We start from the raw sequence: 19,522 nt of genomic DNA on the forward strand, positions 1-19,522 counted from the left end.
CACATTCTCATTAAGCTTTATTCCTTCCAAGTTTTAAACCGTTTTAAGCTCACTTTTTTGGGCTCTTTTTCAAGCCTTGCAACCCTGAGGGACAAATACAGGGAGATACAAGTAAGTTCTGTCCACACAGTGCAGATTATCCTAATTAAGTGACGACTTACGGGGCACCCGGATGGCTCAGTCAGCTGAGTGTCCGACCTCAGGTCATGGTCTCACAATTCTTGGGTTCAAGCCCTGCATCGGGCTCTGTGCTGACAGCTCGGAGCCTGGAGCCTGCTTTGGATTCTGTGTCTCCGTCTCTCTGTCCCTCCCCCACTCATACTCTGTCTCGGTCCCAAAAATAAACGTTAAAAAATTTTTTTAATGATTACATAAACCCATTTCCTATTTTAAAAGCTCACGTTGCACAAAAATAGCCCTGTGTGTTAGGTACGTGCTCATTCCTGAAATCTCACCCTGATTGTTCCTGCAGATCAAGAAATCCTGCGCAAATTAGAGAAGGAGAAGATCCTGGTGTTCACGCCCTCCAGGCGAGTGCAGGGGAGGCGAGTGGTGTGCTATGATGACAGGTTCATCGTGAAGCTGGCTTTCGAGTCGGACGGGGTCATCGTGTCCAATGACAACTACAGGGACCTGGCCAATGAAAAACCAGAGTGGAAGAAATTCATCGATGAGCGGTTGTTAATGTACTCGTTTGTCAATGACAAGTAAGCAAGACCCTTCCCTTACTTCCCTGCTTCCCTGAAATTCCCTGAAAACACACCGCCCTGGCGGCCGCTCCTGGAGCGCCCCCCCCACCCCACCCCCCCCCCCCAATTTCCCCTCTAATCCTCAGTGGGAGTCAGGAAAACCACGGAGTCCTGCCTCTGGAGGCCGTGTGTGAGCAACAGGTCGTGCCCTATAAAACACGCACAGAGCAAGTCTGTCATCACTGACAGGGACAGTGTCCATCTTCAGAGAAAGCAGATCTCGAACATATTGACCTCCAAAACACTGCCTTCCAAAATCTACTTAAAGCATTCATAGCTTAAATATTTTTCAAATACATTTGTTAAATGCATGATTAAGTTGAGAAACGGACAGATGACATAAAAGCAGGTCTCCTGAGAAATATTTACAAATATGTGGGGAAAGTTCACCTGTTGATAATCAAAAATGCAAACCAAATCTATCAAGAACATATTTTTTGCCCATTTAATTCACAAAAATATTTTTGCACGTGCTTTATGCTGTTAAACATGTAGTGAAACTGATAGGCAATTCGGTTTGGTTAGCAGAAGCCTTGAAAATACGTACACCCTGTCAACTCAACCATCTCATTTCTTGGAATTTACATACTGAGGGGAAAAGACCAGAGATGCTCATTTCTGTATTTATAAACTCAAGAATTCAGAGGCAGCTAAAGGTACAACAGAGCAACCAGTTCAGTCGCTGGAATATTCTATCTCGTGGAATATTCTTCAGCCCTTCAGCATTGTGATTACGGAGACTCTTAAGGAACGGAAATATATTTGTTAAGAAGACAAAGCACAAAATTATATTTGTGTTTGTGAGATGTGTTTGCATACAGAAACAACTAAAATGCAACACATAAGGGGAAAATAATTGTATTAAGGTTACAGGATTGAGCACCTCTTCTATTTTTAATAATTTTGCCATATTGGTTTGTATAATAGTAAACACTTATCCGCTGAGTGTTCTTACCCGGCTACGTGGACACTCTCTTAAGAGTTCATACGACATTATTCACATATTATGGGTAACTGCTTGGCTCATTTGAACTTCAGTGACATAATTAGCACAACTCTCGTGGTATAACTTCCTTTTGTGGTGCTGTGTGTGCCCTGAAATCTTGCATCCATGAGATTTTTTCTGTCTCCGCTAAGAGGCAAAGAGAATGGACTGGGGGGTTAAACATGGAACCCTGACTGTGCCATGTGAACTCAGGTCAAAAACCTCCCTTAGGAAAGTGTATTAATCTGCAAAATGGAGCTCATACTTCAAGGTCTCGCGATCAGGAAGAAGAGGAAGGGGGGTACGCCCAGCATCGGGCGTGGTACACGGACCGGGGTGTGGTGGGTATCACATCTTCCCATCATCCCCCCCACCTTCCCCTCTTACTACCGCACCAGGTCGAGGGTCATGAAGCCCTCCTAAAACTTCAGGGTGTCGTTTTCTGAAGCCCTTACAAAATCCCAAGACTGACAGGAAGAAAGAATTAACGAGGACACGCAAGGCTCAAAACTTACTTGAATTACAGCAAATACAAATTTGGCTTGACACATTTTGTTTTCATTAAAAAAGTTTCGTGTACTGATTTTTTTTATCCCATACACGTGGAATCAAAATATTGGATTGTAAATGACAAATCACGGGAATCTACCCCCAAAACCAAGAGCACACTGCATACTCTGTATGTTAGCCAATTTGACGATAAATTAAAATTAAAATTTTACACATACCTTAGAGTGAATCAATGTCGACCTTCTGTCTTTAGAATTAAGTGATCAGCCTTCTAATTAGGTATCTTTTCTGTTCTGTCCTTGACAGGTTCATGCCTCCAGACGACCCCCTTGGCAGACACGGCCCAAGCCTCGATAATTTTCTGAGGAAGAAACCTATTGTTCCTGAGCACAAAAAGCAGCCTTGTCCATATGGTAATTTTCTTTATAAGTATTTATGCCTTTTTGGGGGGGTTTTGTGTGTGTGTGGTTTTTTTGTTTTGTTTTTTTTGAGAGAGAGAGAGAGAAAGAGAGAGAAAGAGAGACAGAGAGACAGACCGGGCATGAGAGGGAGAGGGACGGGGAGAGAATCTCAAGCAGGCTCCGTGCTGTCAGTGCAGAGCCCAACGCGGGGCTCAGTCTCACCAACCGCGAGATCGTGACCTGGACCAAAATCAAGAGTCGGTCATCTAACCGACTGAGCCGCTCAGGTGCCCTAATATACACCTTTAGTGCACAATATGTTGCTAAACTCCTGTTAATAAAAATATTTTAAATTTCAGGGGCGCCTGGCTGGCTCAGGCGGTTGGGCGTCCGACTTCGGCTCAGGTCACGATCTCGCGGTCCGTGAGTTCGAGCCCCGCGTCGGGCTCTGTGCTGACAGCTCGGAGCCTGGAGTCTGTTTCGGATTCTGTGTCTCCCTCTCTCTCTGACCCTCCCCCGTTCATGCTCTGTCTCTCTCTGTCTCAAAAATAAATAAACGTTAAAAAATTTTTTTTTAATATTTTAAATTTCAGACGGCATAGTGTGCGGTTCTTGTGATTGTGATTAAATTTAAGGAAACGCGTTAGCGCTGAAAAATTCATCATTTTGACCTGTTTGGATTCAGTGCAGATGCCCTTCCCAGAGTTTAAACACGGTTCCAAAAACTCAGCCAGTGCTACGTGAAGTTAGTCGTCAGGCGGCTCAAAACGTGGGGTTTCTTCCATACACGTGCGCGTCAGATCGGCCTGGGTTTCTCGCCTGCCCGCGGTGTGGTTTGCTCTTGGAAACCACGTCCTGCCTGATGGGGAAGCCGTCCCGTCCCGAGGAGAATGGGCAGGGAGGGAGGGGGTTGGGGACTCTGGAAGCCACTCGCTAGGACCGAGGCGGGAACCACTGAAAGGCGGCCCTTCTCCCAAGAAAGGAGCAGAGGGGCCGCCCCGCGAACCGCCGCGCCGCCTGTGTTTCCTACCCGGGGTCCAGCAGCAGCGCCACGCTGAGGGGCCGGGGGCAGGCGGCGTGCTCCTTTGCCTGACTAGCTCTCCTGTCCACAGGGAAGAAGTGCACCTATGGCCACAAGTGCAAATACTACCATCCCGAGAGGGGCAGCCAGCCGCAGCGGTCGGTGGCTGACGAACTCCGGGCCATGTCCAGAAACACGGCGGCCAAAACGGCGAACGAAGGCGGGCTGGTGAAAAGCAACAGCGTCCCCTGCAGCACTAAAGCGGACAGCGCCTCGGATGTCAAACGAGGCGCTCCCAAGAGGCAGTCGGACCCCAGCATCAGGACTCAAGTCTACCAGGACCTCGAGGAAAAGCTGCCCACCAAAAACAAACTGGAAACCAGGTCCGTCCCCTCTTTAGTTAGTATCCCGGCGACTGCCACTGCAAAACCCCAAAGCGCTACGTCTTTAAGCAACGGCCTTCCATCCGGAGTTCACTTCCCACCTCAGGATCAAAGACCCCAGGGGCAGTATCCTCCGATGTTGATGGCAACCAAAAATCACGGCACGCCCATGCCTTACGAACAGTACCCCAAATGCGACTCGCCTGTGGACATCGGGTATTACTCCATGCTGAACGCCTACTCGAACCTGAGCGTGTCCGGCCCGCGCAGCCCCGAGCGCCGTTTCTCCTTGGACACGGACTACAGGGTGAGCTCCGTGGCTTCCGACTGCAGCAGCGAAGGGAGCGTGAGCTGCGGGAGCGGCGACTCGTACGTGGGCTACGGCGACCGCCCGTACGTCAGCTCTCCCGACCCCCAGCTGGAAGAGAGCCTCAAGTGTCAGCACGTGCACCCGCACAGCCGCCTTAATTCCCAGCCCTTCCTGCAGAACTTCCACGACCCCGTGACCCGAGTGCAGAGTTACAGTCACGAAGAACCAAAGTACCACCCCAAGGCGCCTCTCCCGCACCTGGCCGTGCACCTGCAGCACCCCGCCGTGGGGGCCCGGGCCAGCTGTCCCGGCGACTACCCCTCGCCGCCCGGCTCCGCCCACTCCAAGGCGCCGCACCTGGGGCGCGCCCTGGTGGCCACCCGGATCGACAGCATCTCCGACTCCCGGCTCTACGACGGCTCTCCCTCCCGCCAGCGGAAGCCTTACTCGCACCCGGAGGGGCCGGGGGGCTGGGAGCGGCCCGGCTACGGGGTGGACGCGTACGGCTACCGGCAGACTTACTCCTTGCCGGACAGCTCCACGCAGCCCTGCTACGAGCAGTTCACCTTCCAGAGCCTCCCCGAGCAGCAGGAGCCCGCCTGGCGCGTCCCCTACTGCGGGCCGCCCGCGGAGCCCCCCAGGTACCAGGACAGCCGGGAGAAGGTCTACGTCAACCTGTGCAACATCTTCCCGCCCGACCTCGTGAGGACGGTCATGAAACGGAACCCTCACATGACAGACGCCCAGCAGCTCGCCGCAGCCATTTTGGTGGAGAAGTCCCAGCTGGGTTATTGAGAGACGATGCATCTTTGTGGTGTTTAGTAGTTTTTTGTTCAGCTCAAACGCTGAGGGAGGTTTGCTACAATAGCACATGTGATCTCCTTCTCGGCAAGGAGGTTCTATAGTATCCATTTCTGTGAAGTACTGTATCATGGAATCTGTATGTATCGCCCCACCTAGTGGAAATATCACGGGATTGCTTTACATGGAAACTTTTTTTTTTAACATTTCCTTTTTAAAGCTCTCTCCGCGGCTGGAGATTTTTCCAGTTTGATTTCTTAGATGTCTCTGTGATCTTTGATATTCCTCTTTGGTGCATCAGGGGTTTATATGCAGCACTTTTTATCCTTGTTTCGTGTTTTCTTAACTTGGTGTTTGTCTATCGATCGCGAGCAATTACGATACCTTCAGAACGTTGAACATTTGACTAGACCCTAGCCAACTATTTTTTCAAGCCAAGCTTCATTGGAATCTTTTACAGCTTTTTAAGTTATTTTTATTTGGGGAAAGTGGGCTTCTTTGTGCTAGAATCATTATTTATAGAAACAAAGATATACTACCGCACTGACTTTATATTTGAAACAAAACGGAAGTTACCAGTTTATGTTGAAATGGGTAACCGTCTATATATTAGAATGATTTACAATATGGCACTTTTCATTGTTCTAGTTTTGTTCGGATTTTTTTTTTTTTCTGTTAAGTAATGAGTTAATTTAATATGGTTGATTTAAAGGAAAGCAGATGCAATCAATGGAAAAAAATGGTTTCCATTTTATTACTATTTTTCTTACCCAATAAGGCAAAAGCCGCGTGTGCTCCAGCGTAGAGCTGTGTGACCCAGCTATGATGTGCTTCTAGACGGTAGAAACGGAATTGAATTCCCAGATCCTCCTTAACCTGTATTTTTAATGTGTTTGTCTTTTTCTTTTGGGGGCACAACAAGACTGGATAAAATCACCCTTTCACAATACTTGCCTGTTTTTAATGAATCTAATTATTCTCAATGCAACTTTTATATTTAAGATACTCTTTAGCTTTCCCGCTATTTATCAAGGCTGGCCTGAGGGGGGGGTTGTGTGTTGAGCATATGCAAAGCTGACTGGTACTGCACTAGAGGGAAGGTGGTGGTGGTGGACTTGTAAATGGTAACTTAAAACGTTTGTAAGATAGTGTATATTTCCCATTTTCCTGGAGGTAGGTTTTTTTTTTGGGGGGGGGGCCTGTTATATTATTAAGGCCAGATTCTTGCCACAAATAGTGTAGTTTTAGCTACAGACTAAAGTCTGTTCTAGTATTAGTAAGGGATATTTCTGGTTTCCAAGTCATGGGTTTTGCTAGATGCGAATTCATGTTTGTCTTTAAAGGGCGGACCTCGCACGCGGGGGCGGACGGCGGGGGGTGGGGGGGGGGGTTGTCACGACCTCCACTGTTGCCTCCAGGCTCTGAAATTTTCTTCGTGTGACAGACTCCTCTGATCTCTGCCTCGAGGCCCTGGTCCTTCTGATTACCCTACATGCCACAGTTTGAAGTAAAGCCCTGAAAAGCCAGAAAGTACCTTTTACTGTTGATACAAATTGTATCTTTTTAACTCTAAGAACTATTTTGATTTGTAGATCTAGTGAACACACCAATGTGTAACTATGATTAGACTTTTGGGCAACATTTTATCCCTTATTTCAATACAAAATTTTAAAGTAAAATTGAGGTCTAGACTAGGGTAGAGCATAAAAAGTAACAATTTAGGTAAATAAAAGTGTCTGTGTTAGTTTTATATAATACATTAAAATCTATTAAATACACTTATTGGCATTTTCTTTCTCCTAAAACTTACCTAGTGAGAACTTAAAAAAATAAAGGTAAAATGCTGCCTGAAAATAACGTCCGAGCACCTTTGACTAGGATAACATTTTCACTACTTGTGTGACACTGTGTGTCACATCGAGTAGGAATCGGGTACACAGTAAATGCTTCTAAAAGGCATTGTGCATATTGACATATCCAATAATCTGAACCGTGTTCAGCAAACTTAATTCAGGAAAGTGGCGTTCTACATAATTATTGCTGTTGTTTTTGAGGTGAGGGTGGCCCTCGTCTGTGCCCGGAAACCGTGCGGACGGTGCCACACCTGCCATTCCGAGGGGTGTCTGAGCGCGACCCTGCTCACTCGTGACTCCGTTCTCCTCGATTCCGTCGGTCAACTATCTGTAGAACAAGTTTCAGTGTAGAGGCTAAATGAGTGCCAAAAATAGGGTTACGAGTGTGGAGTACCTTTTACTGTAGTCCTGTTCTAAGCCTTTTTTGTTGTGTTTTGTTTCTCGTAAGCGTGCAAGCGTTTGTAAATTCTAGGTTTTGCTTCCATTTTCTTAGTCTTAGCATTTCCGTCAGCTGAAGATTCTGCCACACTTTACTGCATTTATTGAAATGAGGTCTTCGGTGAAATGTAGGTCCTACTTTTCACGTGGCCTGCTCACCGTTTGTAGCCGTCTGTCATTGCTTCCTGGCTTCTAGATTAAGGAAAAGTAGTTGTAGCTTGTGAGCACTTGTCCTGAAGTGACTAGCTCTGAGCGACTCACACTGAAATCCTTCAGTGTAATTCACTGTGAGTTAAGAAATAGCAGTTTTCTTAAGAGGACAATTTGTCCCCCCCTCCTTTTTGTTTTGGTTTTGTTTTGACACCCATGTGGCTTTCAGAGCTTAAGAATGAGATGGTTGGCAGACTTTAGATACAGCGAATTCTTGATGATCTAAAGCAATAAGTAAAAGGATCCATCATTCAGTTAAATCCGTAGCTGATCCCAAACCTTCACTGTCGCCAAAACTTTCACCTTAATCCTGTCTTTCACCAGACTTGCTAATAAATAACTGGAAAGGGAGGGAGGTAGTAGGAAAACTGCCCCAAGGGGTCAGCTGAGAGAAGAGAACGAATTCAGATTGGAATCTTCTGCCCCGAGTAACTGACAGTTGACGGTACTTTGCACAGTCATTAGCCGGTTCCTTGTCTCTGTGTCTTAGTACAGAGGGAGTACCACCCAGCTGGCCAGTTACTGGCCGTCAGTGTTTCCTCCTTTCTTGCACGTGATAATGTCAGTTTTCAGTCTGTTGATGATCTCTGTATCCTGATAGAGTTTGTCATTGACCTCAACATTGAATGAAACGCACACCAGTATAAAATGTTTGATACTGGTAGAAACTTGAACTTTGTGCTTTTATGAAATTTCCTTTACGAGAATATGTAATATAACTAATAAGCGCGGTTTTCTATGTATATATACACACATGCATACATATTTGTTATCAAGTATTAAAAACAGGAGGGTGGTAGGCTTTCGGCTAACTTTCCCTTCGTTGAACTATGTGTGTTTCTGAGTTGCGGACGACCAAGCCTGGAGTCTGGATGACCAATGATAAGATTTAGAACCACTTGAGTGGAAAGCAACTCTTCAATGGTTTTATTCCTGGTATTTTTAAAGAGTTATTTTGATAATTCTAATAGAGTGTGTAATTTTAAAACACACACACACACACACACACAAAGTAGTATTGATTATACAGATAATTATTTAACATGTCTTTTATGGATGTATCTATGTATATGGACAGTAATATATTTATAAAGCAAATATACTTTGATTATGTCGTAGCTGTTAGTTTGTGATAGGTTAGAGGGTGCCTCTGGGTACAGAGGTGTGTGTGTTTTGAAAACTCTCGAGCTGTTTTTCCCCCAATTTGATGGCACTGACCCTAAGGTATATTTGGTTGTCGTTCTCATTTTTGCTGTCCGACTTCCTTATATAAGATGAGCTTCCTAGGTATACACCAGCCAGTCAAATGAAGCGTAAAATACATGAACTGCACACGTGCATGAGAATAAGAGAAAGCAGAGTTAAGAAAAGTAGAGAAACTGCATTATTTTTGATTGGTCTGGGCAACTCCCTCGGGCAGAGGTTGACAGGCGTTTTCTGTAAAGGATCAGACAGTAACTAAGTCAGAGTTCGAGAATCTTACACTCTGTATAAACTACTCACCTCTGCACTTAGAGCATGAAAGCAGCCACAGACAGGAACGTCAACGAGCCGCGTGGCTGTGTAGCAACGGAACCTGACTTAGGCCAGTCTGTTCATCTCTGTCCCAGAGGGAGAAAAACGGGCCTATGAAGCAGTAAGTTCTGATCCCTGTTAACGTAGAAGTGAGAACCGCATCTCAGTTGATGCTGTTGATGGCTTTCAAAAGAACATTTTGAGCCTGTCCTATTAAAGCATCTTTCTTATCCAGTCACACCCATTCTATATTAGCGACATTTCTTAACGTTGAACCGCACACAAAGAAAGCATTTGGTCAACAGATATTTTACTAAGTATCGAATTTTTTTCACGAACTTTGTATTTCTATTGATAAATGGGAACACCTTACCTACATTTTGTGTTTTAAGGGCCTCACGGACCAAAAATTCTGTTGTATTTTGAAAGTCAGCATGTAATTAGCCACAAAATATTTTAAAGACTGCATTTATCCGTTGTTTTTCTGCTGGTTTTTTGACTTCTAAAAAAAAAAAAAAAAGACGACAGATGTGCCCTTCTTTAAAAGTGGTTTTAAAGAAGATAAACATACTGTAATTTCACATACTATATAGCTTTATTCTGTAAGATTTAAATTGTGACCAGTGTAACTGTAGCGATAATGTGAGTGCATTTGCTGTATTGTGGCTCTCTTTACAAGAATCCAAGTGTATCCCTGCTCTCTCTGTCCAGATCTTTAGTGTAGCTTCTTGAGACACCTTAGGACTGTCCCTGGTGAATATTCTGAACACGGTCACGTGTGATTTTAAGTCCATCGGCACCACACACGGTCGGGCACGTTCGCTCACAGCACTGTCATCGGTGGTGGTCACATTTTCACACCGTTTCGCCGGCAACAGTAAATGGGGTGGAACACCACCTTCCAGTTTAGTTACTTTATTTTAAAATTGCAACACACCTCTAGCTCTTGACCGCATCCACTGTTTAAAACGGTCACTTCCCCCGGCCCTTTAAGGTCATCCGCTCCCCTGCTTTTTGCTTCCCTTACAATAACACGGTTATGTGCTAGGAGTAGCTTTTTCCCTAAGGTCCGTAGCCTCTAAGATTTAAAAACAATTTAAGGTTTTGACCATTTGGCAGTTAAAAATTTTTGGAGAATTTGGTGCACGTCTTCATTTAGTTTTAGAAAATTTTAAAGTTCCACTTTTCAACCACATATCCAATCTGCCAGTCGTCTGTCTAGGTATTTCAAAAGAATAAACCAATTGTTGCTGTCCATTAAAGCTTTTGACCCCTCTCGTAAAGCAGCTTATGTCTTTAGGGAAAAAGACCTTGAAAAGCAGTGGCTTGTTTTTTTAAACGGTTTAGGTTTTAGATTTTCTTCGTTTTTTTTTTTTTTTTAACTTATGTTTCCTAGCCAACACAAAATACCCACAGACATGCGAACCTCCTCAGAGATGTAAACGTAGTGCTGTACGTGACCAGAGACTGATCTCATCTCCTGTGAGGTGGTGTTCTTCCTGAACCCTAGACGCGTGCCGATAGAATTTCCAATTCAGCCCTTCAGACTTTTCTTCTAGGAAAATAAAGTCAAGAATGTTTAGAACCACCATTGGACAAAGTGATGTGATTCTATTTATCCTATGTCTGCTCTGTGTGTTTCTGTATTGGAATTTTTACAACTCCAAAAAGCAGTATTTTAGACCTACTGGAAATCCCTATCAAAACAGCTATGTGATTCTGCCACTGAGAAAAAAAAAAAAAATTAAAAAGTTCATTTTTTTATGGTGGTTTGTTTTTGTTTCACAAGGAAACGGACCTCCTGCAGAGGCACAGATGCTAAAGAAATCAGAGCATCTTTCTCTTGTCCCTTGGCCTGCCGACATTCGGCGGCGGTAACGGGGGTGTTCCACAGGACACCCACCAGCCCCTTATCGATGCAGTGGAGCCAAATTAATGCCTGTGAAAATTGCAATTCAAGGCCACAGAGACCCAGTGGCCCTTCCCTACCATTTTAGCAATTGCCTGTGTAGGCTATTCCCAGCCTCAACTGTCTCTGGCTTTGGGCCTCACCTCTTGTGACCCGAAGACCTCTTCGCTGTATAGATGTCTGCTGCCTCTCTCCTTGCAAGGACCAGCCTTAGTACCCTACCCGGGCCTGCTCGCAGTAGGTTCCCTTCCCTTGTGACCTGCTGGGAGTTGAAAATACTCTTATTTCATCATGTGGTCACAAACCCAAACTGGTGTCATGATCTTCATGACTTTAGCGTATTCACGTTCTCTGTCAGAGTCGAAGAAACTTTTCTTTCCACATCAGATGGGTTGTTTTTTGTTTCCTCTTGTCCAATGTTTGCGTGTGTGTGTGTGCGTGCGCGCGTGTGTGTGTGTGTGTGTGTGTTTAATTGCCATTTGTCCGGTATTTTCTTTACCCCTTACCCCTCCCCTTAAGCTCTCTACCTGGGGTGTGGATTTAGGTCCTTCATTTCATCTCTGTCAGCAGACTTCACTCAGCTACAGTCGGTGGAGAACACAACACGTTCTGTCGGTAGTAGGAGAGGTCAGGCAGGATCTCGGGGGTATCCGAGTAGCCTACCCCGTGGGCCAGTGCTAGTTTATTCCTCCCCCACCTCGTCCCTTGGTCCCCAGAGGATTCACACACCTTGCCGAATCAAGTCAAGTCAAGGGCAGTTGGAAACGGCAACTAGAATCGTGTTTACGCAGAACAAATGAGTCTCCCTGGGTCTCTCATTAGTTAAACGTGTATTTATCAGCATCTGATGCTGGCTTCGAGTCAGTGACGTTCCTTCGGTGTTTTTAAAGATTTTTCAAAGCTTTTTAAAAAATCTTTTGACATTTTAAAGGCTTTCGGGTTTTTAAAGTAACCTTTTTAAAAATCCATTCCTCTGTGCAACTGTCATTCTGGCCATTAAGAAGACAGCCCCTGGCGGCCAAGTCCCACACACGCCCTACGGGCAGGGACGCATGTTACTGAATGGAGGAGTCCCCACCTCTTAACCCCCCATAAAAGAGGGTTGTGAGGACTGAGTTAGACCCTCTGCAAGGCACAGCCAGGCCTCAGCCCACCCTGTCATTGTTATGTAAATGTCAGGTATTTAAATACACAGTCCTGGGCACCTGGGTGGCTCTGTGGGTTAAGCGTCTGACTTCAGCTCAGGTCATGGTCTCACAGCTAGTGAGTTCGAGCCCCGCATCGGGCTCTGTGCTGACAGCTCAGAGCCTGGAGCCTGCTTCAGATTCTGTGTCGCCCTCTCTTTCTGCCCCTCCCACGCTCGTGCTCTGCCCCTCTCTCTCTCTAGAATAAACAAACATTTAAAAACAAAAAAAATTTTTAACAATAAATAAATAAAGACACAGTCCTCTCCAGATGTTCCCCCCAGAGCCTTCTGATTCACAGAGCTAAAAATATTCCAGAGTTTTGATTCCAATAAGCGCCCGTGGTGTGATGTTTTGACTGGCGGGGTCTATTTCAGGAATGACCTTTCAACCTGTTTCAAGAGGTCTTGGCACCCCATATCCATGCAACCCCACGTTCAGGCCCTTCGTGGCTCAAGAGTTTCCTATATATCAGAATAGAGACGTAAATGGAGTAACAAAAATGATAAAAACCAGGTACACCTTCCAGAAGCTCGCAGCTCAGTAGGTTCAAGGATGGCATTACTGCCCCCCAACCCCCAGTTCCGCTTTCACTCCTGGAGGTGCCACTCAGCAAACCAAGCCACACCCTGGCCCCGGGGCCTGAGTCAAAGGGGATGTCACTTCCCGGCAACGGGAAACTCCAGAGCCGGTCTGGACACAGCAGCATGTGCTCAGGTAGACCATGCGCATTTGTGGAAAGATGCCAGATGAAATCGGGTGATTGCTTTTTTCTCTTTGAGCACTTCCTTCCTGTTTATAACTGCTCCTCTCAAATCCGCAGAGCGCTGACCGGCAGACCATTCACATCTGAGGGTTCGGGACTGTACTTAAACCGCAATCCTGTGCAACGGGCATTATCCCTTTTTAGAAACGAGAGAATGAGGCATCAGAAAGGTTCAAGCACTTGCTCAAAGGCAAGTCCTTCTGCTGCTTCCAAAATGCTTGTTTCCGTTTACTATGCTGCAAGACAGTGCTCAGAAAGGCGCCCGTGCTTGTCCTTAGTGTGGGTTCCTGTCTGAACGTTTAGGAATGAACCCCGTGCTCTGACTTCACCAGGGGCAGGGAAAGACTAGCAAAAACAGAAATTAGAACTCTGGCTTTTGTACTCCAGTAGACCCACACACATTCACCACTCTGCTTGTAGGCGCAACTAGGCATAACTAGGACGTCACTCCTTTTGGAGGGAGAGAACACCCAGAGATCCGCCTGTCCTGAAGCCCGTGCTGATTGCCCGAAGCTGTGCTCGGCTCAAGACCCAAGCCGCCGGAGCAGAGCTCCCTACTCAGGGCCTTGGGAAACCCACGGACCCCCAGCCTCTCTGATAAGCAAGACTGGCTGGTTCTGTGCCACCAAGATTGGAGGCTGGACTCCCGACTCCCTCCGCAGCACCCCTTGTGGTCTTAGTAAGAGGCAGTACCTTCACTGCTAATGTTTCCAGTCACGCACAGAGCCCTTCTCGGGTGTGCTGCGCGAAGCCCCCACTTAGCTCTAGGACTCTCACCCTGTCCACTGCAAACAACACCTTGCACGCGAAGCAGCTGCCATTTGCAGTTCCCAGGCCTTGTATTTGCACAAATTCAGCACGAGATTAGAGCCAGACAAGTTTAATTAGGTGGTCCAACACATTCCCTTCCGTTCCCCTGGAGAGCTCAGGGAGGGACCCAACACTCAAAGCTTCACAGGAAATACAAGGATTAAGTGCATTTCCCATTCGCCGAACGCCCTGCCCTCCCCGCTCTTTTCCAGAAGCCTGCCCTGGCGAGCGTCAGCGTGTCCCAGCCACCCTTTAACTGCTCGGGACCCGCCAGCACCGAATGCTGCAACACTGGAGTCCCGGGGCACAGGCTTTTCCGTCCCCAGCCTTCAGAACTCTCTCCCCAATTCACTTTCCAAAGACGGACTTATCATTCCACTTGAATAATGGTTTCAAACGTGCAAATGAAAAGGTTCAGGGAAGGACAGTTTTCACTACATGAAAAGCGATTCTGTACAGTCCAGAGATCTATGGGTTTGCTAGCTCTGTTACCCAACTAACAAGACTCGACAAAGCACGCTGCAAGTGGCGAATGCAGTGAACGTTCAAATGCCATGAATTCTGAATCTGTCAGGGGAGGACCAGAGCACATGCACGTTCTAGTCTCAGCTCAATTCACGGCCGATATTGCACAAGTGGAGGTGGACAGCCGTGGGAGGGGGCCAGAGTGCGACTGGAGGCCACCAGCGGCCCCAGGGCAGCTTAGCCAGGCTCCACCAGCTCCAGGGTCTTAAAAAACCTCCCTGCCTCATCGGGCCCTTGACCTCACGGACACCCTCCCCACCCCCACCCTTGCCCCATCTCTCCCCGGTTCCCAGACATCCATCAAGGTCCAGATTCTCAGCTCTGCCCTGCCCCCCTCCCCAGCCAGAGGTTGCCTGGTGACACTGAGCTCACCAGGTGGCAGTGGTCATGCGGGAGGGGAAAGAGGAAGGCGGCAAGACCCATGCAACAGGAATTTAAGACGCAGGCTTCCTATACCACTTTCCAAATGGGTAGCAGGGAACGCCAAGTGCATAAGGGGTGGAGAAGGGAACATTTGAATCCGGCCACAAGCTCTAGGGATGTTGCAAAAATCTATGTGCCTCAAGGACTGAGCAGCCAGGCTCTAGAGGCCCCAGCAGAAGCTAGGGGAGGGTCATCACAGCTTGCTTCCTCAGCTCCTAAGGAGACGGGGGCAGGTGTATGTCCTAACTGACCATCTCTCAGGGCTGTTTGTCCATCTCAACATGCAGCAGCATCGCCACACCGCCTTCGGAGCCTTCTCTGCTAACCTGGGGGGGCAAGCATGACTTCCCGCCATCAGCGTGGTCGGGGTCCACAGCCACCCTTGCCACCGCCCGGTGACTCTGCCCACACGACCCTCCGAGCCCCAGCGTCCCTGAGGCTCACCATCCCAAGGAAAAGCATGCATCCTGACATTGGCTCTTTCTGACTGTGAGAAGATTGCAGTTCAAAGCAACACGTGGGCAAGGAAGCAAAGTAACAGCAGGACAGGCGGGTGGAGGGAACCAGAAGCTCCTGTGGGTGAATTCCATTTTTCCCACCTGCAAACAGGGACCGGCGATCTGATCTGGTGAGTGTCCAGCTCCTCTCTGGCTTAGAGCACAGCAGGGCTCACTCCTGCCGGGTGGAGGGGAGGTACTGGGGTACAACGGGACATGCACGAACTTTGCAGCCCGATCTGAGAGCCCATCGCCACACGGACGACCTTGGGCAGTCAAGTCCTTCGTGGTGAAGTTCAGCCACTTCCTCTATTGAATAAAAGGAATATTTTTACCCAGCTTCCAGGAGCACCAGGGTAATAAAACAGCCGTGCAGAACGTCCAGCATCAGAACCTGTGACATAATGGCGCCTCGCCCCCCTGCCTTTCCTTCCTTCCCTCACACCACACAGCGGTTCCCAAGCTCTCCATTCAGCCCACTTTCTAGATGTCAGGTTCATCACCGCCTGCCCAAACCCTGCGTGGACTCAGGCTTCTGGGAACCACCGCCTACTCGGCCTCCATCAAACCCCTCTCCCTTCCACTCTGTAGCTCGAGTTAACCTAACAAAACGCTTCCTAGAAGCCTTTGGCTGCCCACCTCCAGCTCATCCCCCCCCCAACACACACACACCGCCTGCATGACGAAGACAGATGCCTCATTACAACATGCGGAGCCCCCCGATCACGGTGACCTCCGGATCCATCACCCGCCCCTGCACCCATCACAGACCCTGGACCTCCAACCCCGCCCACGCTGGGCACGGTCCTCGCTCTCAACCCTCCAGGTTCCAGCACCTGCTGCCCCACTTTACCAGCACAAACAGAATACCCGGCTCCACATAAAGGCCAACCCCTACCTACAGCTTTCTCCAGCCTTTCTGACAGGAGGGAGGCTCATACCCTTTGAGCGCAGCCCGCTGTTGGGGTCCTGGGGCCGGCCTTAGAGGAGCTACCGGCTCACCGTCTATCTCCCTCTGTCCGAAGCTTGTGTGCCACAAGAGCAGTGGCTGTGTCGGATTCCGTTTTTCTCTTTGACTGACTCATTCATTCATTCACCAATCGCTAAAGTAGCTGCTGCTGAAGAAGAAACTACACGGAGAGAACTGACGATGACCACCACCTCCTTCACGTTCAAGGCTACGCGTTAGCTAGCAGGTTACTTGGCTCCTGCCCTTCAGGAGGTCATAGTCCAAAGAGAACAGAGGAAACAGCGCGGGATGCTTGCAACCTGTGATAGTGCTCTGGGAAGACAGGACATTTTCATAGAGACAGTGACCTTGAACCCGGCTCCCAGAGGGTGATTGCTGTATGGGGGCAGGAAACATAAAAGTCAGAAGAAACCACACAGAGAGGCAAGGGGGTGTGACAGAGAGCCTTCTGGGGACAGTGGCCTTAGATGGCTACATTACTGCGTGCATGGGCGGGGGGCAAGCTGGGAGACCCAAAGAGGCCAGGCTGCAGACATCCCTATTGAGCGGCTCGGAATTGGGGCCTTTGAAGCATCACAAACAGGGGCTGCAGCAGCCTGAGCAAGCAACAGACTTCATCCTTGGCCAGCACAGCGTTCTTGTTTCACTGCTGTCCGAACACCCGTGGCCCGGGGTGTGTTCTCTCCGACGCGGCCCCACCGCGGGGCTGCCTCCTCGAGAATTTGGGCGTGGGGTCCCTGCACACAGACAGTACAAGGGCCACTGAAAATACTGGAGATTTTTAAACAACATCTAAATGGTAGAACACAATTTTGAGGAGGTGGATAAATCCAGAAGAGGGTCAGCAATGGGGCACCTGCCTGCTTGTCCCTCCCCGTGAGCACGTAAACAAGACCAGTTCAGTGGGCAGAAGAGGGGCCCGTGTGAGGGACACGCCTCTGAGGTCAAATGAAACCCGACTTTCAACGGGGGGGAAGCTGGGCGAGGGTTTCGCCACATGGCCATCCAGGACACGTCACATCCTGTACCCGTCACAGAGGGCCAGCCAGTGCCACTGCCCTGGCCTGTAAATAGCCTGTACGACATTAAGGCGCCTTCTTCCCAGTCCTCCTCTTGCCCCGGCCAGCCCCACTCTCCACAGAGCAGCAACCGGAATACTCTCTCAGAGTCATGACAAAGGTCGGTCTGTCCCGTGCTGAAAACCCTCCAGTGGGTTCGCAGATCCGGATAGGACACATTACCCATCAGGCCTCACTCCCCTGCTCCACGTGAAAGCCGTCCAGCTGCAAAATTTGAGGCCAGATGCGTGGCTCTGCCTGGCGGTCAAGTTCTCTCTATTCTGTGTGCCAGGAAAGCTGGACCACAACCTGCTCCCCAAACACGGCCAAAGGCTCCCCTACTCGCTCCTGCCGCCGCCCCTGCTGCAGAGAATCTTCCCCCACTCCCAGCGCAGGGCTGAGACTGATCCCACCAGGAGTGTCCCTTGTGGACGTCACCTCTTCCGTCACCTCTGCCACCTACAGTGTTACCCTGCTCCCCCCGCCCCCCACAGCAACAAACAGCACCATCGTCACCCTTGGGAGGCCGTGTTTCTCTGTGGAAATCCAACCCCTACCCCGGCCTTCTGACAGCTTCCCAAGGACTGTGCTCCCTCCTCCCCTCCCAGGGCACTCCTGTCCATCATTACCCTCAACGCGCTTTTAGCCCTCCTGGTCCCCTCCCTCACTTCTTCAGGTCTTTACTCAAGTGTCACCCTCTCAGAGAAGCCTTCTTGACCAGCAGTTTTAAAACTGTAATTCCGAAGACGGAGGGTCCAAGATGGCAACTCAGGACACCCCGAACGCGCCTCCTTCACGGACACACCACATCTTCCCCAAATCCACACCTGCATACAGAGCAGTCTCTCCTGAAGAACCACTGAGGGCTGAATGAACAGCTCCTGTGCGACAGAGGACAAAGGGACCACAGAGAGAAAAGTGGGAGAGACGGACCCCACCCTGGTGTTGCCAACTGCGGCAGGACTAAGGAACCTGGAGCAGATCTGTCTGCCCGGTGGCGAGAGAGGAAAAAAACCCGCCAGTGTGGCAGGATTCTTGCACAGAGGGACGGGACACTGAGGTCTTTCTATCCAGGAAGCAGCTTTATTCGTGCCAGCATCGGCTCAGTGGGTTCATACCCCGAAAACTGAGCCCCCAGCGTGGTGAGGTGTAGCCTTTTATAAATTTTCTACTTCTTGGTCTCGCATACATGGTAATACACAGACACAAGGTCTGATTGGGTGGCCTCATGTTACAGGGTCTTGAGGAACGTCACGTACAGACGGACAGCGTCGTGAAGAAAGTCATGTTCAGTCAGAGAGCCAGGTTGCGTTCTCTTATCTTGAGGGGTTTTTTTCTCACCACATTCCTTAGGTAGGGGACTCTATCACAACACTGGATTTTTTCTAATCATTCATTTAAAAATTTTTTTAAATGTCTCTTTATTTATTTATTTTTGAGAGAGAGAGACTGAGCTGAGAAGGGGCAAAGAGAGGAGGAGAGAAAGAGAAGCCCAAGCAGGCTCTGCACTGTCAGCACAGAGCCCAACTAGGAGCTCAACCTCATGAAACCTGAGATCATGACCTGAGCGGACATCAAGTGTCAGACACTTAACCAACTGAGCCACCCAGGCGCCCCCCCAAAAAAGCTGCAGTTTATAAAAGGAACCAGGGGTCGATCATCTGCCAAATGGCAAGGGGGCTGCTGGGACGAGGTCCAGCGTGGGGTGAGCTGGTGGGTAAAACAGGTGATGTTCCCCTCCACTTTGATGGCAAGGTCCTAGTGCCCTGGCTGGCCTGCCACCACGCCCAACGCTGGGGCCCTAACCTACCCAGCCCCGGCCCCATACCCACACCTGTCCAAGCTCCAGCTTTCCCATCACAGTGGTCCCAGTGGGGCCAACACTGGGACACCCCCACCTCTCCCCTGGCCCATGCCTGTGAGCTATTCCATCAGGCAGCCAAACCCAACAGGCACACATGGTCTACACAGGCGATGTCCCTACATAAGGCCATTCCTGAACGGCTAGAACCAACTATTCCACCTAATTCATAGCAACAAACACACAAAGTCAGAGTGAGGACACAAAGGAATATGCTCTAAATGAAAGAATAAGACAAAAACTTCAGAGAAAGAGCTAAACAAAACAGACATAAGCAATAGGCCCAATAAAGAGTTCAAAGTAATGATCCAAGTCGATTCTACACAAAGCAACCTACATATTC

General features: G+C 48.8%; 1 protein-coding gene across 2 annotated transcripts in view; it reads left to right on the forward strand.

Annotated features, from left to right (window-relative positions):
• Positions 1-10,765, forward strand: part of ZC3H12C (zinc finger CCCH-type containing 12C) — a 92,951-nt gene extending 82,186 nt beyond the window's left edge. For both annotated transcript variants that reach the window (XM_030331865.1, XM_030331863.1), the window contains exons 4-6: positions 473-707; positions 2,551-2,657; positions 3,758-10,765. In XM_030331865.1, the coding sequence (XP_030187725.1) occupies positions 473-707; positions 2,551-2,657; positions 3,758-5,154 (1,739 nt within the window). In that variant the 3' untranslated portion in view covers positions 5,155-10,765. The remainder of the gene's footprint in view (positions 1-472; positions 708-2,550; positions 2,658-3,757) is intronic.
• The last annotated feature ends 8,757 nt before the right edge of the window (positions 10,766-19,522 follow it).

Source organism: Lynx canadensis, chromosome D1 (genome assembly GCF_007474595.2).
Source record: "Lynx canadensis isolate LIC74 chromosome D1, mLynCan4.pri.v2, whole genome shotgun sequence".
NCBI classification, from domain to species: domain Eukaryota; kingdom Metazoa; phylum Chordata; class Mammalia; order Carnivora; family Felidae; genus Lynx; species Lynx canadensis.